Source organism: Rhodamnia argentea, chromosome 3, assembly GCF_020921035.1.
Source record: "Rhodamnia argentea isolate NSW1041297 chromosome 3, ASM2092103v1, whole genome shotgun sequence".
NCBI lineage: Eukaryota > Viridiplantae > Streptophyta > Magnoliopsida > Myrtales > Myrtaceae > Rhodamnia > Rhodamnia argentea.
Genome location: NC_063152.1, coordinates 25,165,221 through 25,190,268, shown reverse-complemented (window position 1 = coordinate 25,190,268; position 25,048 = coordinate 25,165,221). Strand labels below are relative to the sequence as shown.

General features: G+C 39.1%; 2 protein-coding genes and 1 pseudogene across 2 annotated transcripts; 2 read left to right on the top strand and 1 right to left on the bottom strand.

The window, feature by feature from the left end:
• Positions 1-3,510: 3,510 nt before the first annotated feature.
• Positions 3,511-6,480, top strand: LOC115728646 (receptor-like protein 6). The gene is made up of 2 exons (XM_030658981.2): positions 3,511-4,588; positions 4,712-6,480. Exons 1-2 carry the CDS (start codon positions 3,511-3,513, stop codon positions 6,478-6,480), a joined length of 2,847 nt encoding a protein of 948 aa, XP_030514841.2.
• Positions 6,481-6,891: 411 nt separating this feature from the next.
• Positions 6,892-9,312, bottom strand: LOC125314153 (annotated as a pseudogene).
• Positions 9,313-17,624: 8,312 nt separating this feature from the next.
• On the top strand, positions 17,625-20,705 carry LOC115728647 (receptor-like protein 7). The gene is made up of 3 exons (XM_048275638.1): positions 17,625-18,771; positions 19,033-19,676; positions 19,785-20,705. The coding sequence occupies exons 1-3, from the start codon at positions 17,625-17,627 to the stop codon at positions 20,703-20,705; spliced, it is 2,712 nt and encodes a 903-aa protein (XP_048131595.1).
• Positions 20,706-25,048: the final 4,343 nt, after the last annotated feature.

Below are 25,048 nucleotides of genomic sequence, written 5' to 3'. Positions count from 1 at the left end.
TGGTCAATATTATAAATTGAATAAATGGTTTAAGGAATTGTCTGAATCAACTTTTACTATTTATGTTTTCACATGACTAAAATTTTTCGGATGACGCATGTTGATTGTTTTCAAATTTAAAACTTCTAACACTTTGGAATATTCCAATGTTGGTACATAGATTCTTAAATAATTTTCTTCATAGTTTTCTCAAAATTTAACTAAATTATGAACTTTTGGGTTGGGGGTTTAAGGAAGGGGGGAACAAATGGGGAGAGTTACGCAGTACTAGACTTGCCATTTATGTGGATGGTATATCCGTCAAAAGCAATTTGCAATTTAATTAGATTGTGTATGCGATCATTTGAGGTGTGAAAATAGACCCATCCTTTCCTAAATTAGCGGGATAAAGACACAAATGGTCTATAAAATTTGGCCTAATATTCAATGTGGTCCTTAAAATTTTATTTGTTTAATATGGTTCATGAACTTTAGACTAATATATAATATGGTCCTGAACTTTTATTTTATTGAATGTGATACCTAGAATTGTGATACATGTTTACCACTTATCTTTGAACAACTAAGTAATTTATGATAAATATAGATATACGTGTAGTGGATACAAGTAAAAGTATACCCCTTAAGTACCATATTGTAACATTTATAATTACAGTTGGACAGTATATAATCTCCACGGAAATTAAATGTATACATACAATTTTCAACACATTCATTCAATTCTTATTTACCATTTGTGTGTATTTCATGTATTAGGCTTTCATCATTAATTGTTTTCGACTCAAAATTCGATCAATTAATTAGTTGGATGGAACCAATTTTGTCAATTGAAACTCAACTGATACACAAATGACTTGAGCTAACAAGTTCTGAAGAACGGGAATGGAAATCTTCTCACATCGATATTAACTTTTGACGTGATACTGGACAACGAATGTTTAGAAAAGGAGTAAAAGAATGATGAATACCTCTTCACCAAAAAAAAAAAAAATCACAAACTGCAGATGTTGTTAGTTTGCAAGTAGGGCCAAAGAATCAGTGTAAATAGGTAACATTATCGGCTAATTCTAATCTGAGGCCCTCGCTTAGCGCCATGTATCTGTCATGATGCATTCAACGTCCGTCGAACTATAAAATTCCAGAGAGATTTATACTCACTCGTAATTTGTCATACTCACGGATATTTTTTCGTTATAAACTCGGAGATCATATGTAAAATCTAAAAATATTTTTAACCAACAATTACGACCTTTTTTTTTTCCGCTAATTCGAGGGCCACCTGTACTGCTAGAAACTTCTTATTTGTCAATCTAAAAGACGGCAAAAGTCTTCTCGCGGGTCTCTCAAGTTTGGTCCATATGTGGAAAAAAAGGTGAGCTGTCATTAACGAGGACCAACTATGCGATTATGATTGCGCATGCAAGAGAAAGCGGCCTGATTTGTACCTTATCGATGTATGACCATTTTTTTTTCCTTTTGAGTACTGAAATGCCTATTTTCTTGTAACGCTCAACATTACTTTAAAAAGAAATGGCCATGTTAGTGCCGATCAGGCCATGTTAAAGCCGGCCAACCAACATTGGTCGAAAGGACTAAATTGGCACAAATACAAAAGATTTAGAATTGAATTAGCATAAAAAAGATTATTGACACCAAAATTGAAGAGTATAAAGAATTACTTTCTTAGACCAGGCCTTAGAAGTTGTGCAAAAAAAAAAAGTTAGATTTTGGTAGCCATGAATGACGATGACCCACTTATGCGAAGATGATAAGTTATCCAAATAAAAATAATGAGCCCAAAAGACTTTGACATTTTTCCTTTATAGTGACCCCCCGGTGTCCTTTCACATAAGATTATTGGAGTGGCTAATCACACAAAAATTTGAAAAGAAAAAAAAAAACAGAAGACAATGTCATGTGATCGTCCCTATTTTGAATGCTCTATACTTGCATCATTTATCGTATTGGTGTTTCATAAATGCCGTGCTAATCCAATATGTCACGCTGATGACAGTTCGACCATAATACGATTTAAGAGAAATCTCATAATCTACCGAGCATATGCTCGTTGTGTTTATCCGAAACTCAAACCATGTTCGTCACTCGTCAATCCTCACTAGGTGAAAATTGAGATTAATATGAAGTGCGACGAATTCAACAATCACGATATTGGTTTAAACCTTAATAGCAGTTGTCTCTCTCTAGTATCGCGAGTTCTTTTGATACACTCTGCGTTCTCCTTATGTCCGAAATTCTTCTATTTTCCATAGTTCCCAAGGGTTTTATGCTTATTTGTCGATTTGTCATAATCACATTTATTGTATCATTATTTCAATATAGAACGAGATAATGATATATGAAGTCTGCAAATATTCTACAATCGATGATTATCATCTTTTGTTTGGTGATTCGTGGACCACATGTATGCCAAACGTGAAAAATGGGCAAAAGACTTTTCGCTAGCCACTCAAGTTTGGTCTTTTCATGGAAAAATTATGAGATGCCATTTTGAGAGGACCAACTATCCAATTACGACAGCACATGAACTTTTAATCACGGCATGCATGAGAATGCGACCTTCTTTGTTCCTTGTGGACGTGTGACCATTTTTCTCCTTTCTGAAAAATAATGCCTATTTGCTTATAATTCTTGGGCTCTGTTTGTTTCACGAAAAAGGAGATATTTTATGAAAATATTTCTCGAAAAGTCGTTTTCCAAAACAATGATAATACTTTTTGAAGTTTGACCGAGATTCGAAAGTGAATTGGAAAATACTTTTTTGTTGTCGGCGATTGACAGGAGAAGAAAGAAAAGAATAAAAAGAATAAAAAATGAAATAAAATAAGAGAAAATAAAAATAAAAAAAATAATTGAAAAGAAAAGAAATGTGAAGGAGTGGATAGAGGAAAGATCTAGAAAAACGTTTTCCTCGTCTCAAAAAGAGGAAATCAGTTTTTTTCATGGGTGAAAAATATTTTCCTAGAAGTTGTTTTTTATAAAACAAGCGAAGCCTTTTAATATTACAGGGAAAAAAAAGGCACGGAGACTTAAGCAGTAAGGTTTCCCATGTTGACCGTTATTCTATTTATAAGAAGTTGTGGAAATATTCCCATTTCCACCTAGTGACGACCATGATTCAAGCTTAGGATAAACGCCGAGTGGCACTCACTTTGACGTCTTGACTGGATCTAATTTACGGAGATTCATTCCAAAATTATCAAAGGCAATAAGCAATTTAATCGTTAACACATTAACAAGGGGATCGCTTGTTATCCAACAATCCGCATCCTAAGACTTTGGCCGTGTATAGCACGGAAGTCTACTGGCTTTTTCCATTTCTTAGATCAACTCTTTCTTCAATCAAACCCAAGCGTCTTTTCAGATGTGTATAGTGCATGAATGGATAAAGCAGCATCAAAGTTCGACGATGGAATTGCTTTTCGCTGCCTATAAAAGCTTCTTCACTGCAATCAAACTCTACCAAAAAGCAGAAAAAACAAACACAGAGATATGGCACCCTTGATATTCTTCTTGCTTTGTACTCGGATCGTCTTCCTCATTTTGCTTCCTACTTCCTTTGCTGATTCCCTATGCCGTCCAGATGAGAGCTTTGCCTTGATGGAATTCAAGCAAAGTTTCAGAGTCGACAGAACAGGGCGGCGTTGTGATTATCCAAAGGTTGAATCGTGGTCACTAGCTCGACATGGAGATTGCTGCTCATGGGATGGCGTAAAGTGCGATGAGGCTACCGGTCATGTGACAGGTCTCGACCTCAATGGCAGCTGTCTCTCTGGTACCATAACTTCCAACACTAGCCTCTTTCGCCTATTCCATTTGGAATCGCTCAATCTCGCTTTCAACAACTTCAGCTTTTCCTCAATCCCATACGGCTTTGGCAATCTTTCCAAGTTACACTACCTTAATCTCTCTAATTCCGAATTTTCCGGGAAAGTCCCATCGGATATCTCAAGGCTCTCGAGATTAATTTCTCTTGATTTGTCTTGGGAGCGGTGGGATCTTGAGACGCCCAACCTAGGCAATTTTGTTCAGAACTTAACTATGCTTAGAGAACTTGATCTCTCTTCTATAAGCATGTCATCACCATTCCCTCATGTACTTGCAAACTTGTCCTCTTTGAAGTCGCTTAAACTTGAATCATGTGGATTGCATGGAGAATTTCCTGTGAGCATCTTTCAGTTACCAAACCTGGAAGTCCTCGACGTCGGAGATAATTACAACCTTTCTGGTTTTATCCCCGAACTACTTTGGGGTAGTCGCCTGAAATCATTGTCTCTTTCGGGAACGAATTTTTCGGGGGAAATACCTGTTTCGATCGGAAACCTTGTTTTGTTGAATGAAATATCAATTTCGGAATGTGGTTTCTCGGGTTCACTTCCTGGTTCATTGGGTAATCTTTCGGAGCTGGCGCATTTGGATATATCAGCAAATAAATTCCAGGGTCAAATCCCCGATTCCTTCGCTAATCTTACCCGGTTGTCAACTCTATCTCTCTTGTCCACTAATTTCACCGGTGGCATTTGGCATTGGCTTGCCAACTTGGCAAAACCGACCGAGTTGAGCCTTTCGGGTAATATTTCAACAATTAGCAAGATTCCTTAACCGAACAGAAAAGAAAAAGAAAAAGAAAAAGAAATGTCGGAGACTCAATCGGTAGCCAAACTAACCGTCCATGGTTCTTTACATTTGACAGATGCTCAGCTAGGCGGTCCAATTCCATCTTTAGTCGGGAACTTGACGCGGTTGGTTTGGCTCGACCTTTCATTCAACAATTTGCAAGGTGAAATCCCAAACTCATTATGGGAACTCAAGGATCTTGAATTTCTGGATCTTTGTAGGACTAATTTGAGTGGCACCGTGGATTTGCACAGACTCGAGAACTTGGAAGAATTATATTTGGACTTCATCAACATATCTTTTGTTAGCGGGACCGAGATGAATACCACGCTTCCAAAACTTTCCAGTTTAAATTTAGAGTCATGCAACTTACATGAATTCCCCAGGCTTTTAGGCCACCTAAGCGGATTAGGGTCAATAGATCTTTCACACAATAAAATCGGAGGGAGTATTCCTACTTGGATGGGGAATGGTAGCAAAGAATCCTTGGAGTATCTGGATCTTTCTCACAATTTTCTAACTGGCTTTGTGGACAACCGCATCAATCTGCTGCTGCCTAACTTGATTTATCTTGACATTAGTTCTAACTCGCTCAAAACGGGACTCCCTACTCCACCTCCATCAGTGTTTTATTGCAATATCTCCAACAACATCCTCTTCGGAGATATTCAATCTATTTGTAGAGCCAAGTTCCTTGTCACTCTTGATTTGTCCAGCAATAGTCTGAATGGCACAATTCCTTCATGTCTCAAAAACATTCATTCTTTGGAAGTTTTGAATCTTGGAAAAAATAAACTTGAGGGTAGCATTCCTCAGGCTTACCCAAATGGTTGTGCGTTGAATTTTATTGACCTCGCAAAGAATCGATTGCAAGGGCCTGTCTCAAGATCTTTGGCCAATTGTACAATGCTAGAGTATTTGAACCTTGGTCACAATCAAATTCTCGATGGTTTCCCTTCATGGCTATCGGAGTTGACCAACCTGAAAGTTATTATCTTGAAATCTAATAACTTCCATGGTCCAATAAAACCACCTCAAAGCCAGTTCAATTTTAGCAACTTGCATGTCATGGACCTTTCCGACAATAGTTTCAATGGTGAACTTCCTTCCAAGTTGTTGCACAGTTTCCATGCCATGAAAGTAGTTGCTGCTCAAGATCAATTGGAATATATGAGTATTTGGGAACAGTCCTCTATGTTTGGAATGTCCTGGGATTATGGAATGAAATTGACGAATAAAGGTACAGAAAGGGATTACTCGCAGGTTCCATATGCCCTTATGGGAATTGACCTCTCCAACAACAAATTCGAAGGATGCATACTTGATCTCATTGGAGATTTGAAGTCACTTCTCATGCTTAATCTTTCGAACAATGTTCTTACTGGTTCCATCCCGCCTTCCTTAGCAAATCTGACAAAGTTGGAATCTCTAGATCTTTCTCGAAACAAGCTCTCGGGAGAGATTCCTCCACAGCTAGCCCAACTTACATTTCTTTCATATTTCAACGTCTCTCATAATCAACTGTTGGGATCAATTCCACGAGGGAGTCGGTTTAACACATTCACGATTGATTCATTTGCCATGAATGAGGGGTTATGTGGAAGTCCTTTGCCAAAAAAATGCACAACGTTTGGGGATAACTTACCGGTACCGCCATCTCCCCAGGAAGAAATCGGCGAAGAGTCTCCGTTCAACTTGGATCGGAAATTTGTGCTAATTGGGGCTGGAGTCGGGTTTCTGATAGGGGTTGTGTTGGGGAATTTGATCATTGACGAGAAGAGTAGGTGGTTCTTGCACTACTCCAAGAGGATGGCAAAAAGATGGAACAGATCGAGAAGGCTCTAAACAATGAGGAGTTGTACGTGCAATCGGATGCTTATGTGACACTATCAGTAATGTAACCCTTTGTATGTTTCTTTTGTACTCGAAATAAGAAAAGATGGGCATCCAATTACTATAGTTGATTTGAAATTGACAAGAATGCATGCAAAGCGTGCATAACATGAATCACTCGAGACCAAACTTGAATTTATCAACGAAGTCAACGGTCGAAGCGTGCACCAGCAATAACATGGAAGCGTGCGGCGATCGAAACCGAGGATACCAGACCTGTAATGACGAAGGTAATCAAAGGAACACTCTTGAATGCTCTTGCTTCCAACATGCGGGGAATACGAGACTTCCAAATTCCCAAAAATGACTTTGAAGTTCATTCACCGTAAAAAACATGCATAATAAAACAGTTGAGGAAAAAAATCAGACGCACAGAAGGCATTCGAATGAGAGGCTACTTGCAAAAAGAAAAAGGGAAGGAGTCATGGCCGTGTCAAAGTAAAGGCAACGAAGCACGCTCGAGGCCATCGAGACAGCCTCGGACGCAACCGGTTTCACTCCGGCGGAGGCGAAGGCTCTCGGTCTCTGCCTCACAAAACAGAGTACGACAATTTACCTCGAGTAAACAGGCGGTGACCGAACGTGATTGACGAATGGATCGGACGGAGGAGGCCTCTGAAGCAGCAACACCGAGAATTGGAACTGGCGAAGAGAGAGTGAATGAGAATCGAAGGTAGCGACAGGAGTGGCTGAGAACAGAGACGAAGGGAATATGATTGTGGAGGTGAGGCTTGATGTACGGTGACTGGCCGGGATGACAACCGGCAAGGCCGTAATGACAGAAGAATTCTTTATGTGAATAGATCTCTTTAGTTAGAATTCAACTTAGAGTCAATCTTGACTTTAGCTCACGGTGGCCCATTTCCCGGGGCTCAACAAACAGGGCCGTGTATATTTTCCAGACATCGTATCGGATTTATTTTCTCATGCTTTACTGTAGCTGTCTTTACTTTAGTACTAATTTGCTTTGAAGTGTTGATTTTTGCTATCTTGATTCGATGCGTTGATTACAACGTGCCTTTTGATTCATATAGATTGTGCAACCATCTATTGTGAGCACCTAGCAGGACGTGCCAAGGATATTCAATTTTAACAAGACCGCTTCAGCAATATCTTTTTTGAAAAGACTGACAATCGGGCTCGAAATGGCATTGATTATACAATTAGGATAATCGAATCCCCGATCTTGGGATCTCTACTCCGTAGGAAGTGAGGTGTCCTCTCACGTTTCACTTGGCTCTTAGCCAGCCACAAATATATTGCTAGCAACTCCAATTAAATAGAAAATCTTCATCGATCGATTAAATTCCTTAACGTCGTGTGTGGTAGGGTTTGGGGGAATCTGCTCCAACTCTTCAATGTCACGTATGGTAGGATTTGGGAGAATCTGCGGCAGATAGCTAGGCGCGAGCATCTCGAATAGAGGGATCACCCATTTTGGCTTACACCCGTTGGGGATGGTCGCGACAAGGATCGAAGAGAGGACATCAAGATTGTGGCTATTAATAGACGGGGAACGGTGTCAAGTTACATGCCCCAAGTGTTGTCGAGTCTATTACATCTCCTTTTGGCTAGCTCGGGTCCAATTTTTCTCGTTTCTATATATCCACTGCCATTAAGGAACAGCAATTTAAAATAATTTTTATTGAAAAGAAATTTGCTACTAACCAGATTAAAAAAAAAATCATGTTGTTGATATATCATGATATAACGAGTCAATAGCATTTTATGAATTAAATAAACATTTATATTTCAGTTTAAAAAGATTATTCAAATCTCATTTCTTTTTCTTTTTTGGTAAAAAAATCTCATTTCTTGAACCACGCATGATTGACGTAATATCTGCGTTCTCTATCTTAACGATGAATGGATTCGAATTAGGAAAATTTTCAAATAAAAACTCGAAGTAGAGCCATTTTCTCAAAAAAGGGTTCAGATTGGACAATATTTCAAATAAGGGTCTCAAGTGACCAGTTAGTCTCAGATAAGGGCCTAAGTGAGCATGTGCATCTCACATGCCAGTTTCTAAAGGCATGCTCGTTGCATTTTTTCGGATTTTTGTATTTTCTTTCTTTTTTGCTTTTTTTTTTTCTCATTTTTCTCTTGCATCTTCTTCTTCGGTCATTCCCCCAAGTCATTCCCCCCAACACCTTCGTGCCCGGGTTTGACCCGTGATCTTATAGCCTCGCGAGCCCGAAGTCGCTGAGCCTCCCGTTCAATTCCTCATCCAGCAACACACTGCTGGCCTTCACATCCCTGTGAATGACCACTTGCTCATACCTCTCGTGCAAAATAAAGAAGCCCTGAAGCAACGCCCTTCACTAACCGAAACCTTTGTTTCCAGAACAGAGCAACCTTAGGCTCATCGAACAGGAGCCTGTCCAAGCTCCCATTCGCCATGTCCTCGCACACCAGCAGAAGATCGCCCCTCTTCCGACACCAGCCCTGGAGCTGGACCAAGTTCTGGTGGCGGAGCTGCCCAATGCTCACAATCTCCAACACGAATTCCCGGAGGCCCTGGTTCGACTCGTGCAAGACCCGCTTCACCACAACCTGGATCTTGGAACTCGACAAGGTCCCCCGGTACACTTTGCCGAACCCACCTTGCCTGAGAAGCTCTTTCTCCTTGAACCCATTGGTGGCTTGCTTGAGTTCTTGGTAGGAGAATCGATGGGGACCAATTTCGAGCTCCCACTGCTCGACCACATCGGCTTGATCCTCCAGACAATCAGGACCACAAGAAAAAACAGCAGACACTGCAAGAACAGCTGATGACACCGACATTGCATCTCGCATGCCGTTGCCTAGTTTTGCATCCCCGCTAAAATCTAGCTTGGCCTGATTGTCGAGTTGTCGGTGTCATCACATCTTCCGGCTGCTTGCCACTAGCCACCCCGCAAGCCCAAGCCATCTCCATCGATCAGCTTGTGAGATTGATAAGAAATGGTCATGTTCATCAAAAAAGAAAATTAACCAGAGAGTTGGCCGGAAGAATAAAGAGGAAGAAGGGGATGAACCTAGAAAATTAAGGAAAAAAAAAAGAAAAAAATGTTCCGGGACGAGAATAGAGTCTAGTTAGGATACACAGTTAAAGGAAAATAACAAGATCAAGGTCAGAAATTAAACTGGATCAGAAAAGCTGGCTATTTCGCATAAACCAAAAGGAAAAAATTAACACAAAAAAAGACACAATTGAAAAGGAATTCGATAATGATTTGTGATAGTTTACAAAATCAAAGACAAGATATTGATGGAGGACTCTGCTTTCACAAGAATCTTCTTATTCGTAAATTTACAATATGGACAAAGTCTTTGAGTGAGTCTCTCAAGTTAGATCTTTATGTGAAAAAAAGAGAGGGTAAAAGTACACCTTAAATGTTAATATTTGTGTACGGCGCTCACTTTAGTACTAATATGGAACAAAATGGCCACTTAATACCATTAGCAACTGTCGGGATCATATAGTATTTGTTTACGGCAAGACATACATATATATAGTAATTCGAGTGGATATCCACTTGTAAGAACCTACAGAAACAATGACTCATCAGGAATTTGAGTGGCTAAACCAATAGAATGTGCCGGTTATATCCACCCAAAATGTCTAAATTTTTCACTTATCCGTATTAAACCATATCTCGAGTCAGATTTTGCGTCAAAAATAAAATTGCGCCCTTAGATCTGATTGGAGGTAGGATATTGACTCTGGAATTAAAGATTTCATAAATTATTACTGTCTCAGACTAGGCCTCAGAGGTTTTGCAAAAAAATAAAAGGCACGCCTAGATTTTGGCAGCCATGAATGACGACGACCCTACTTATGTGAAGATGATAAGTCATCCAGAGAAAAATAATGAGCCCAAAAGACTTGGCTATTTTTTTTTTCCTTTAGTCACCCCCTTGTGTCCTTTCATATAAAATTATGGCGTGGCTAATAAGAAGTCCCAGAGTTGCTATCTACAAAATTGCTATATCCATAAAAGCTATGGCATTACAATCTCCTCTGGCTCTTCTATGACCAACGTGCTCTAATAACAAACACAAAAATTTGAAAAAAGAAGAAGAAGAAGACAATATCATATCACCGTCCTTACCGTAAATGCTTTATGCTTGGATCGTTTTTCACATTTTCGTTTCATAGATGCTTTGCTAATCCAATGTGCCGTGCTAATGGGAGCTCGGCCAAGATACGGTTTAAGCAGAATTTGAGAGTCAACCGACCCATATTCTCGTTGCGTTTGTCCTAAACTCGAACCATGGTTGTAACTAGCTAGAAATAAAGATTAATGCTCATGGAAGGGTATGGAGTGCGACGAATTCAACGGTCATGTTGTTGGCCTAAACCTGAGGAGAAGTTGTCTCTCGAGTACCACTATTCATTTGAATCTACTCTGTCGTGTTCACCAAGCGTAAGATTTTATTATTATTTTTTTAGTTGGGACTTCTATAGTTACGAAAGGATTTATACTTGTTTGTAATTTATCGTAATCGTGTATATTGTATGACTATTTTTATATAAACCAAAGTAATGATGTAGAAAATCTGAAAATATTCACGATGGATGATGACCATCTTTTGTTTTCTGGATTCGAGGATTAGGAATACTCCTAGGAATGGAGAATGACTCCTGTTCAACAGTGTGAAAGATGCGCAGAAGACTTTTGGTCTTTTCATCGAAAAAGTATGAGATGCCATTTAAGAGGATCTACTATGCAATTATGACAGCACATGAACTATTAATCACGATATGCATGAAAAAGGGAAATGCTTCATTGATAGTCTGACAGTAGTATCAGCTATTTTTTATTGTAGATCAATACATCAACATCGCGTATTTTGCATAAAATACTCAATGGGTGGTTATCATCTTTTGTTATTATGAATACTCCTAGGAATGTAGAATGACTCCTGTTCGACAGCGGGAAAGATACGCAAAAGACTTTTGGTCTTTTGGTCTTTTCGTCGAAAAAGTATGAGATGCCATTTAAGAGGATCAACTAAGCAATTATGACAGACATGAACCATTAATCACGGCATGCATGAAAAATGCGACCTAATCTGTCCCTTGTGAAAGTGTGATAACTTTTTCCCCCTTGGAAAGACTTTTGTGGAGGGGGCATATTTAATGTCAAAACTTTTGGCCGATTTACTTATATGCCAAATTGAAAAAAAAAAACCAATCACTTAAATGTCAAAGGTGAGAGATTCTAGCTAAACAATCCACATGGCATTTTTTTTTATTAATTTTCTAATATTACATGGAAATTTTTTTTAAAAGTCAGTCCGCATGGCAATATTTTTTTAAAAAATAAACCCACGCGCCAATTTTTTAAAAAATCAGTCCACATGGATTGACTTTTTACAAAACAAGCTTTTTTTAAAAAATATATATAAATTAAATTTTAAAAAATAGCTATTATTTTTTTTAAAAAAAGGAGAGAAGGATTCGCACAATGGCGAGGGTGGGGGATGGCCGCTGCAACTTCTATTTTTATTTTCTTATTTTTTGTTTTAATTTTAACTTATTTTTAGTTTTTTAGCTTATTTTTAATTTTATTATATTGCGTGAAAATTTTTTTATTGATATTTAGCTTTTTTCTTATTGATTGGGATCCTCTCGGAGCCATGTAGATACCACGTAAGATCCCTCGAAGCTCACCGGAGTGGTCACTTACATAATCGTTTTTCAAAAAAATTGGCACTAAAGTTATCCAAAAAAAATTGATATCAAAGTGAGCGCCATACATAAAATTTGACACTTGAGGTGTCTTTCTTCCCCCAAAAAAAAAGAAGGGAGACTTAGGCAATGTGTTGGAATTGCAAAACATCTTTGGTAGGACATACACAAATATTATGATTCATCTTAATTGTCATTTATAAGAAGTTACGGGAACATTGATCCATCAAGGAGTGAAGTGACAGGGGAATTGAAGGTGCCTTTTATTTATACCCAAAATATCTACATTTTAAAATTGTTTGTTTTAGGTGATATCGCGAGTTAGATTTTGCGCACTGAAAAAAAAAAAATTTCCTCTTTGATCTGATTGGAGGTTGGTCATTGACACTGAAAACTGAATAATTCATAAATGAGTACTTTCTCAGGTATTAGAAGTTGTGAAAAAAAAAAAAAAGAACATCACCTAGATTTTGAAATTTTATCCTCGCATATCTTGTCTTCCCCATCTTGATTTTGTGGATAGGCCCATATGGTTATATTGTGACAATAACATTGCAATGTTGTTTATTAACAACAACAGATGTCTTAAGAGGTTTAAGCATATAGAGGTCAATTTCGTGAACATAAAGGAATTCCATGCATAATGGTGACATTGCAGTAGAGCTTATATCAACAGATGATATAGTTGCAATTCCACCAACTAAAGGTCTTCATCATTGTGTATTTGAACGACATGTCATTGGCATGAGCTTAGAAGCATCATTGGATGCTATCCTTTAGTGGGAGCTGTCATGTTTTCGCTTTAACAAAGTTTACATCTGTGTTTATTACAATTTGAGATATTACGATTTGTATCAACTCTTTTGCATTCAATAAAGCGTTTATGAATGTGTTGACATTGTATATACAAAGTGTAAACCTTGAGTGAAGGCCAAGGGCATTCAGATATGGGCCTAGGTTTCGTAACACACAAAGGAGAGAAAATGTGACTGATATAGGAGATGACACATAATGTATCACTATCTCTTGAGGTGTCATCTATCTGTCACACTATCATATGGAATCCATATCAATAAAGTTGAAAGCACTTGTGACCATTGATGACTTTGTGTCTATTGATGCAGTCACGGCCATAATTTGATGTTTGAGACATTATGAAATCTGACTAACTGTGATCCTTATCTCTGTCCAAACGAAGCATCCCAATCCTAAAGTAGGAAAAATCCCAAAGGAGGAGTCTTTGCCCGTCTGAACCTAAGCACAAGATGTAGACATTACGTGATCTGCATGACCCTTTTTTGCGGGTCAATGCAACGACGCAATAACAACATGCCTCCTCCCCAGTTGCGCGCATGCCACACGAGTGCTCGGTGGTGTCTTCTTTTTGTCCATGGCGTGGCCAGTCGCCAAGTAAGAATGCTGGTCTAAAACCCTGTGCAATCCAACTCTTGCTCAAATTGAATGCTGGTACTAACCTGCTTGTTTAAGATCATGTATCCTATCGCTGACATCGCATTAAGTACGTAAAAAGGGGAAAGAAAAAGTCCTAAAAACTTATTGTACTTATGTCGATTCAGTACTCAACCTTTCAACTATGCCAATTAAGTCCTAAAAACCTTTTCAACTTTTGTCAATTTCGCCGGAATCGCTAACGTAAGCTTTGGCCGTTTTATGTGGCATGGCCAATGTCAACGTATACAATTGGAAGATTTAGAACTGCATTTGGCATAAATGTAATAAGCTTAGAACCTTTTTGGTACTTTTCCGTAATAAAAGCCACGAGAGTTCGCCGATTTTACCTAAACCTTCGAAAACTATAGCTAAATGAGGTTTCCAGCAACCCCTTTGTCAACCATAACCGGTTTCGGTTAAAACATAGGTGAATTGTTTATGCCGTAATTTGGTTGAGTGGACAGTGGAAACATTAAAAGGTTTGTATTCGTTTGGATTTCCATCGATAAATCCTCTCTCTCTCTCTCTCTCTCTCTCTCTCTCTCTCTCTCTAATTTTCATTTTGTAGTTTTATGAGAAACGTCTTTGGCGGGTCTTCGGTTTTTTTTATTTTATTTTGCTTGAATGAGAGAGACACCATCCATTTCAATGTGTGAATGGGTAAACATTATTGGCTACTTCTAGTCGCAGTGCCGCTTTCCTGCCGCGACATGTTCACTTGTATAATTCTTCAGAGATTTATGTACATTTGCAATACGTTGTAACTTAAGTAGCACCGATATCGACACGGGACACGACACGACATGCCAACATGCCATTTCTTAAAAAATAAAAAATTCCGACTCAGTGAGACACATTATATATTGAATATAAATTTTATATAGATGATAAATTATCATGTGTATATAAAAATATCAGAAGTGAGTTTCTTCTTTTCCTTCTGTTAGGAATTCACGATTATGTTTATCCGGGACTACCTGGGTATATTAATTTTGGGGTGGCTTAGTAAATATTTTTTTTTGTTGTTGAAGGGTATATGACCTAAGTATGTATATTTTTTTTTTATAGTTTTATCTTTTGACTCACAATATATTGAAAATACTTAAAATTGGTCACATACATGTCGAAATAGTGTGTCGGGATGCTAGATTTGAGTGTCGCTAGCTTGTTTAGAGCGCCAATCATATGTTGGTCGGAGTGTCGGAGAGTGTCTGACTCGACACGTAAGACTTCAGAGAGTATCGATGCTTCCTAAGTTGTAACGATTCATATTTTATTATTATTTACACAAAAATGAGGTGGCTATATATAAAATTTGTAAACACTTGGAATTGGTGATTTGATATTTTTTCCTTTTTTTTTTTGTGATTGGAGGATTAGGAATACTCCTAAAAATTGTAGGATAATTTCAGCTCGTCAACCAAAAAAATGGGCGAAAGTCTTTTCACGGGCTCTCAATTTTGTTTTTTGTTTTTGTTTTTTTTTTGGTCTTCCGTCAACGCCCGACGCCGTGAAGCACGAGGCCAGTCATGCAACACGAGTCCAACTCACGACGCCGTGAAGCACGAGTCCAACCTGACCAAAAAAAAAAAAAAAGTACGAGTCCAACCATGCGACACGGTTCCAACACTAAATGCTGGCAAGCTCCCCGGCCCTAGTCTCCTCTTGCGGCCTGGTCAATGAAGAAGAATGGCAAAGCAAAAGGAGAAAAAAAAGACCAAAAAAGGAAAAATTTTAAAAGATAATTCTATGGAACATTAAAATATTATAAAAATAGTCGATGTCAGCGCCGACCGGCATTCTCGCCCGTCAGAAGGACTAAATTGACACAAATTTAAAAAATTTAGGACTGAATTGGCAAAAAATATTTAGAACCGAATTGACACATATATAAAAGGTTGGCAACTGGATTGACAAAATTAAAAAGGTTTAAAACTGTATTGGCAAAAATGCAATAAGTTTAGAACCTTTTTTACAATTTTCCCGAATAATCCTAATGTAAGGCCATGTCTTAGGGCATCTTTCTGCCTTTAATCTGTTTACCGTTTGTTGGAGATTTTGTAATTCCTACGAGATTTATGCTTGTTACTAATTCATCTAATCATGTACTTTTCTGTCGCTCGAAGAAGAATGTTTTCCCAACTTCAAGTTCTCTCGGGCTCTCTCTCTCTTTTTTTTTTTAATAATACAAAAATTTCATCCATAGCTCAAAGCTTCCTTAAGGGTGTTAGAATATGTAAATATTGAAACCACGCCTTCATCTATATGGTCAAGCTTAACCTTTTAGAACAGTTGGCGGTGATCCCGTCAAATCTCACATGATATCGTAGCAGGAGGTCCTAAGTTCAAATCTTTTCAAGCCCCTATTTATCTCCCAAATTAAATATTTTCACGCTTAGTACGAAACAAAAAGATGAGACTAAGTATGAGAGGGAATGTTAGATTTTTAACTAGTGGAAGACTTCGAAGACTTCTTTCATCCATTAGCTCAAAGAGGTTCCATAAGAAAATATGCCCATGGTTGACTGCAATTGTCTGAAAAATAGGGCATGCTATAGTTCCTGAGAGATCTATACCCATTCGTAATTCATTGCGATCACATATATTTTATCGTAATTTTCATATACGAGCTCATAATATATAGAATCTGAAAATGATTTCAATTTGTAATTCAATCTTTTGTTTTTGTGATTCAATGACTAGGAGTACTCCGATTCGTCAATCTGGAAGACAGACAACCTCTAAACTTTGGTCATTTTTGTGGGAAAAAAAAAATCAGAGGACACTTTAGTGGACCTGCTGGGCGACTATGATTGCGCATGAAAGATCAATCGCGGCATGCACGAGGAATCGACCTGGTTTGTACCTTGTGCATGTTGACCCTTTTTTCCCCTTTCGAAATTAAAAAAAAAAAAAAGAAATCACCTATCTGCTCGTGAGTCTTAACATTACTTAAATTTCGCTCAGAAAAAAACATTACTTAAAAAATAGCAGAGAGTATGTTGATATTGTGCCTATTTGCTTAAAATTCTTAGGCTCCGTTTGTTTCGCGAAAAAGACGATATTTTATGAAAATATTTCTCGAAAAGTCATTTTCCAAAACAATGATAATACTTTTTGAAGTTTGACTGAGATCCGAAAGCGAATTGGAATATACTTTTTTTGTGGTCGGCGATTGACAGGGGAAGAAAGAAAAGAATAAAAAATGAAAAAAAGGCAAGAAAATAAAAATAAAAAAATAATTGAAAAGAAAAGAAATGTGAAGGAGTGGATAGAGGAAAGATCTGGAAAAATGTTTTCCTCTTCTCGAAAAGAAGAAATCAGTTTTTTTCATGGGTGGAAAATGTTTTGCTCAACTCATTTTTTTTTTAACCAAATGCCTAAAAATCTGAAAAATATTTTCCTAGAAGTTATTTTATGTAAAACTAGCGAAGCTTTTTAACATTACAGGAAAAAGAAAAAGAAAAAGGCACGGAGACTTAAGCAGTAAGGTTTCCCATGTTGACCGTTATTCTATTTATAAGAAGTTGTGGGAATATTCATCCATCATGAATATTCCCATTTCCACCTAGTGACGACCATGATTCAAGCTTAGGATTAACGCCGAGTGGCACTCACTTTGACGTCTTGACTGGTATAGAGGATCTAATTTACGGAGATTCATTCCAAAATTATCAAAGGCCATAAGCAATTTAACCGTTAACACATGAACAAGGGGATCGCTTGTTATCCAACAATCCGCATCCTAAGACTTTGGCCGTGTATAGCACGGGAGTCTACTGGCCTTTTCCATTTCTTAGGCCGACTCTTTCTACAATCAAACCCAAGTGTCTTTTCAGATGTGTATAGTGCATGAATGGCCAAAGCAGCATCAAAGTTCAACGATGGAATTGCTTATGGCTGCCTATAAAAGCTTCTTCACTACAATCAAACTCTACCAAAAAGCAGAAAAAACAAACACGGAGATATGGCACCCTCGATATTCTTCCCGTTTTGTTCTTGGATCGTCTTCCTCATTTTGCCTCCCGCTTCCTTTGCTAATTCCCTATGCCATCCAGATGAGAGCTCAGCCTTGATGGAATTCAAGCAAAGTTTCAGAATCAACAGAACAGAGGAGAGTTGTGATTATCCAAAGGTTGAATCGTGGTCACTAGCTCGACATGGAGATTGCTGCTCATGGGATGGCGTACGGTGCGATGAGGCTACCGGTCATGTGACAGGTCTCGACCTCAATGGAAGTTGTCTCTTTGGTACCATAACTTCCAACACTAGCCTCTTTCGCCTACTCCATTTGGAATCGCTCAATCTCGCTTTCAATGACTTCAACTTTTCCTCAATCCCATACGGTTTTGGCAATCTTTCCAAGTTACACTACCTTAATCTATCTGATTCCAAATTTTCAGGGAAAGTCCCGTCGGATATCTCGAGGCTCTCGAGATTAATTTCTCTTGATTTGTCTTTCAATGGGGATCTTGAGATGCCCAACCTAGGCAATTTTGTTGAGAACTTAACTATGCTTAGAGAACTTGATCTCTCTTCTATAACCATGTCATCACCATTCCCTCATGTACTTGCAAACTTGTCCTCTTTGAAGTCGCTTAAACTTGTAGAATGTCAATTGCATGGAGAATTTCCGGTAAGCATCTTTCAGTTACCAAACCTGGAAGTCCTCAACGTCCAAGATAATGGCAACCTTTATGGTTTTATTCCTGAACTACATTGGGGTAATCCCTTGAAGTCATTGTCTCTTTCGGGAACGAATTTTTCGGGGGAAATACCTGTTTCGATCGGAAATCTTATTTTCTTGAATGAATTATTAATTTGGGAATGTGATTTCTCGGGTTCACTTCCTGGTTCACTGGGTAATCTTTCCGAGCTCGCTCTTACGGATATATACGAAAATAAATTTCAGGGTTCACCGCCCGCTTCACTGGGTAATCTTTCGAAGCTCACGTATCTGGCTATGTCAATGTGTGAATTCCAGGGTCAAATCCCCGCTTCCTTCGCTAATCTTACTCGGTTGTCCTCTCTATATCTCTCTTCTACTAATTTCAGCGGTGGTATTTGGCATTGGCTTGCCAACTTGGCAAAACGGACCGAGTTGGACCTCACAGGTAATATTTCAATAAGTAGCAAGATTCCTTAACTGAAAAAAAAAAGAAAAAAGAAAAAAGAAAAAGAAATGTTAGAGACTCAATCGGTAGCCAAACTAACCGTCCACGATTCTTTACATTTGACGGATGCTCGCCTAAGCGGTCCAATTCCATCTTCAATCGGGAACCTGACGCGGTTGGTTCGGCTCGAACTTTCATCCAACAATTTGCAAGGTGAAATCCCAAACTCATTATGGGAACTCAAGGATCTTGAATTTCTAGATCTTAGTGGGAATAATTTGAGTGGCACCGTGGATTTGCACAGACTCGAGAACTTGAAAGGTTTATCTTTGGACTTCAACAACATATCTTTTGTCGGCAGGATCGAGATGAATACCACGCTTCCAAAACTTTCTAGTTTAAGGTTAGAGTCGTGCAACTTACATGAGTTCCCCAAGCTTTTAGGCCACCTAAACGGATTAGAGAGCATACAACTTTCACACAATAAAATCGGAGGGAGTATTCCATCCTGGATGGGGAATGGTAGTAGAGAATCCTTGTGGTATCTAGATCTTTCTCACAATTTTTTAACTGGCTTTGTGGACAACCGCATCAATCTGCTGCTACCTAACTTGACCTATCTTGACATTAGTTCTAACTCACTCAAAACGGGGCTCCCTACTCCACCTCCATCAGTGTCTTATTACAATATCTCCAACAACATCCTCTTCGGAGATATTCAATCTATTTGTAGAGCCAAGTCCCTTGTCATTCTTGATTTGTCCATCAATAGTCCGAATGGCACAATTCCTTCATGTCTCAAAAACATTCATTCTTTGGCAGTTTTGAATCTTGGAAAAAATAAACTTGACGGAAGCATTCCTCAGGCTTACCCTAAAGGTTGTGCATTAACTCTTATTGACCTCGTAGAGAATCGATTGCAAGGGCTTGTCCCAAGATCTTTGACGAAATGTAAAATGTTAGAGTATTTGAATCTTGGTCACAATCAAATTCTCGATGGTTTCCCTTCATAGCTATCAGAGTTGACCAACCTGAAAGTTATTATCTTGAAATCTAATAACTTCCACGGTCCAATAAAACCACCTCAAAGCCAATTCAATTTTAGCAACTTGCATGTCATGGACCTTTCCGACAATAGTTTCAATGGTGAACTTCCTTCCAAGTTGTTGCAGAGTTTCCATGCCATGAAAGTAGTTGCTGCTCAAGATCGGTTGGAATATATGAGTACTACGGAAGAGTTCTCTAGATTTATAATGCCCTTGGATTATGGAATGAAATTGACTGATAAAGGCACAGAAAGGGAATACTCGAAGGTTCCATATGCCCTTATGGGAATTGACCTCTCCAACAACAAATTTGAAGGATGCATACTTGATCCGATTGGAGATTTGAAGTCACTTCTCATGCTTAATCTTTCGAACAATGTTCTTACCGGTCCCATCCCGCCTTCCTTAGCAAATCTGACAAAGTTGGAATCTCTAGATCTTTCTCGGAACAAGCTCTCGGGAGAGATTCCTCCACAGCTAGCCCAACTTACATTTCTTGCATATTTCAACGTCTCTCATAATCAACTGTCGGGACCAATTCCACGAGAGAGTCAGTTCAACACATTCACGATTGATTCATTTGCCATGAATGAGGGGTTATGTGGAAGTCCTTTGCCAAAAAAATGCACAATGGCTGGGGATAACTTACCAGTACCACCATCTCCCCAGGAAGAAATCGGCGAAGAGTCACCATTCAACTTGGATCGGAAATTTGTGCTAATTGGGGCTGGAGTCGGGTTTTTGATTGGGGCTGTGCTAGGGAATTTGATCATTGACCAGAAGAGTAGGTGGTTCTTACACTATTCCAAGAGAATGGCAAAAAGATGGAACGGATCGAGAAGGCACCGAACAACAAGGAGTTGTACATGCGATCGGATACTTATGTGACACTATCGGTAATGTAACCCTTTGTGTGTTTCTTTTGTACTCGAAATAAGAAAAGATGGGCATCCAATATTCCTCTTATTGTACTATAGTTCGTTTGAGATCGACAGGAATGTATGCAATCGGCGGGAGCAAAGCGTGCATAACATGAATCACTTGAGACCAAACTTGAATTTATCAACGAAGTCAACAGCCCGCAATAACATGGAAGCGTACGGAGAACGGAACCGAGGATAGCAGACCTGTAATGACGAAGGTAATCAAAGAAACACTCTTGAATGCTCTCGCTTCCAACATGCAGGGGAATATAGGACTTCCAAATTCGCGAAAATAACTGCGAAGTTCATTCACCGCAACAAACATGCATAATAAAACAGTTGAGGGAAAAAATCAGACGCACATAAGGCATTCGAATGAGAGGTTACACGCGAAAAGAAAAAGGGAAGGAGTCACGGCCGTGTCAAAGTAAAGGCAACGAAGCACACTCGAGGCCATCGAGATAGCCTCGGACCCAACCGATTTCACTTTGGCGGAGGCGAAGACTCTTGGTCTCCGGCTCACGAAACAGAGTACGAGAGTTTACCTTGAGTAAACAGGCGGTGACCGGACGTGATTGATGAATGAATTGGAAGGAGGAGACCTCTGAAGCAGCGACGCCGAGAATTGGAACCGGCGAAGAGAGTGAATGAGAATCGAAGGCAGCGACAGGAGTGGCCGAGAACAGAGATGAAGGGAATATGATTGTAGAGGTGAGGCTTGATGTACGGTGACCGGCCGGGACGACAATCGGCAACGCCGTAATGACAGAAGGATCCTTTTATTTGAATAGATCTCTTTAGTTAGAATTAAACTTAGACTCAATCTTGAATTTAGCTCACGGTGGCCCATTTCCGAGGGCTCAATAAACAAGGCCGTGTATATTTTCCAGACATCGTATCGGATTTATTTTCTCGCGCTTTACTTTAGCCGTCTTTACTTTAGTACTAATTTGCTTTGAAGTGTTGATTTTTACTATCTTGGTTTGATGCGTTGATTACAACATGCATTTTAATTCATCTTAATTGTGCGACCATCTATTGTGAGCACCCAGTAGGACGTGCCTATCAATTTTAACAAGACCGCTTCAGCAATATCTTTTTTCAAAAGACCGACAATTGGGCTTGAAATGGCATTGATTAGACAATTAGGGTAATCAAATCCCCGATCTTGGGATCTCTGCTTTGTAGGAAGTGAGGTGTCCTCTCACGTTTCACTTGGCTCTTAGCCAGCCGCAAACATATTGCTAGGAACTCCAATTAAATAGAAAATCTTCATCAATCAATTAAATTCCTCAACGTCGCGCATGGTAGGGTTTGGGAGAATCTGCTCCAATTCCTCAATGTCACGTATGGTAGGATTTGGGAGAACCGCAGCAGATAGGAGTGAGCATCTAGATCTTTCTCAAAACAAGCCCTCCGGAGAAATCCCTCAACTGCTAGCCCAACTTACATTTCTTTCATTTTTCAATGCCTCTCATAATCAACTATTGGGACCAATTCCACAAGGGAGCCAATTCAACACATTCGTGATTGACTCATTTGCCATGAATGAGGGGTTATGCAGAATTCCTTTGCCAAAAAAAAAAATGTACAACAGTTCGAGATAACTTACCATTACCACCATCTCGTGAGGAAGAAATCGACGAAGAGTCTCTGTTCAACTTGGATTGGAAATTCGTGCTAATTGGCGCAAGAGTCGGGTTTTTGATTGGCGTGGTGCTAGGGAACTTGATCACAGACGAGAAGAGTCGGTGGTTCTTACGCTACACCAAGAGAATGGAAAAAAGATGGAAAAGGGAAGGCAGTGAACAATTAAGAGCCGTACATGAAGGTAGATACTTATGCGATACTATCAATAAGGTTAGCCTTTATGTGTTTAGTTTGTACTGGAAATAGGAAAAGATAGGCCATTCAATGTTCCTCTATGAAGTCCTATGGGCTTCAATTCTATTCAATCAGACCTGGGCTGCGCAGATTGGGCCGCACAAGCGATGGGCTTCTTGGACTGTGTAGGACCGAACCTAAGGTTTTTCCACCTCCTCTTCCTCTTTCTTCTTCTTCTTCTTCTTCGTATCTAAAGCTGAGGCGCGCGTAATTTTTTTTGTGGGGGTGGTGGAGGCGAAGCAGTTGGAGCAAAGCAATATATGCTCACGATGGATCCGCGTCGGGCACACACATGAAATCCTTCCAATCGCTGGCCATCCCAGCCTCTTGAGCTCATTCTCAGCGGAAGTCGAGCACACACCAGAGAACAGAGATCACAAAAAACCACCGAGACTGAATTGATAAATTCCAGCTACTCTCATCGATTTCTCTCACTTATATGTTTTCTTCATTGATTTCAAGGCGCCGGTGGATGCCTTCTGCCATTCCCGAATCGTCTGTCTCTGTTCAAGTCCGTTTTGAGGCCGAGAAATCTGAAGAGCTCGAATCTTCCTTCGAACCTTCTTCGCTGGCGCCAATCACCCGTGAATGACGCCTCTGAGACCGCGGTTATCTGTTCCATAGCCATTAGTTGCCAGAGACTGCATCTCCAAGTTATGTACATCATTGCTCTGTTTTATTAAGCTGAGTCCTAAAGTTGTAATTGAAGCTTGAGTGAAAATCGAGTATTGATTAGGGATTAAATAGTTTTCCAAGCATACTTTGATGTCACTGAATCCGGCTGGATCGGAATTAGTGCTTCGATGATGCTTCAGTGCTGTGTTTGTACCGATCAGCAAGTGTTCGTGAAAATGCCCGACTGAGATCACACATATATTTGTGAAAATGCCCGATCAGCAAGTGTTTGTATGGATCACGTGGTGGGAGCTGATCATTGGCGGAGTAAGACATGCTTGGCCCTCTGTACGAAGCTCCTAAATGCCATTCTCCGGCTAAATATTCACGTGAGGGATTAGCTCGTTGATCTTCATTTTAATATCACGTAGTGGTTTTAAACTTTTTAGTAGTAAGTAATTCTTTTAGCCAAACTTAGAATTCAGTTACTTTCCGCAATTTATTCTTGCTTTTCTTTCTATTTCCATTTTAATGTGCTTGTTTTGATTTTCTTATGTTGTTTCCATGTTCTGGTTTTGTTAAATCATGCTTTAGGGGGAAAAAAATTTCCAACCTCTTATGGGCATGTAATGAAAATGAACCTTAATACTCATAACTTGAAAAAAATCGCATGAGACACCTAGTTAAGAAGGTTGATCAAATTTAGGTATCGAAATGGCACTATTTTGATAATTAGTATAATTAAGACCCCGAATTTAAATTTCTAGTTGGGTAGGAAATGAGACATTCTCTCCTGTCTTACTTGGCTCCTAGCCGGCCTGAATAGGATAGTAACGCCTTCAAAATAAGATAGAACCTCATAGCTCAGATAAAATAAAACGTATTTATAAACGTCACAAGAGGTAAGGGTTAGGAAAACCTGCGTCGATCAAGGGCAAGCACCATGCAAACCGTTCGTCTCTTGCTTGACATTATCTCTAAACCCGCTTCCCTAACGTGTAAGGATTGCTTCGGGAGAGTCGCAACACTTTGAAGAGTTGATTTGTGCTTGCACAATATCCACTGCCCATAAATTTTAATACTTTGTGCTTCAAATTATTTCTTTTCTATTCTTTGTATTATACAAATGTCATTTTTTGAGGCATAACATTTCAACTTAAATTTTGCTCAACATGTTGTTGTATCATCTATTATAGTAAATTCTTTCAAAATTAATTCGTAGAGCTATCTTTCTTTTTTTTTTTTTTGGTCAAAAGAAAATTTCCATTTGTTAAACGGAATAATACTCGAGAGGTACATGAAAGGATTTCAAGTCTAGCAAATCCCAAATAACTGCAAAACAAAGTACATACCACAAAGCATCTAACAAAACACACTCTGCAGCTAAAAACATATTCTCATCCCTAAAGAACATATCTTGTCATCGTAATCATTCGGCGATCGATCACCAGATCAAGTGACGAACACACTCTAAGATCTCTTGCGACATTTACAAGGGGCTTACGGTGCGCGTCTAGAGTTGACGTCCTCATCATCATCGTTGAGCAGTGATACCAATATCACTATGTTGATATGTATCTCGATCTAGTTCGGGACAGTAAAACCCCTAAATCTAAACCTAAATATATATCGGGAGTGTTGTGGAGCCACGTCATGAACATCTTTCTCGAAGGTTGTCGCCTTGACGAATGACCAAACCTGTCTCCCCGTTCACTCAAGATCAGCTGCAGAAATTTATTCATACAGAAAGACTCCCAAAACAGAGTGGGAGAGAAAAACCAAAAAAATAAAATCTTGAAGATGGGGAGA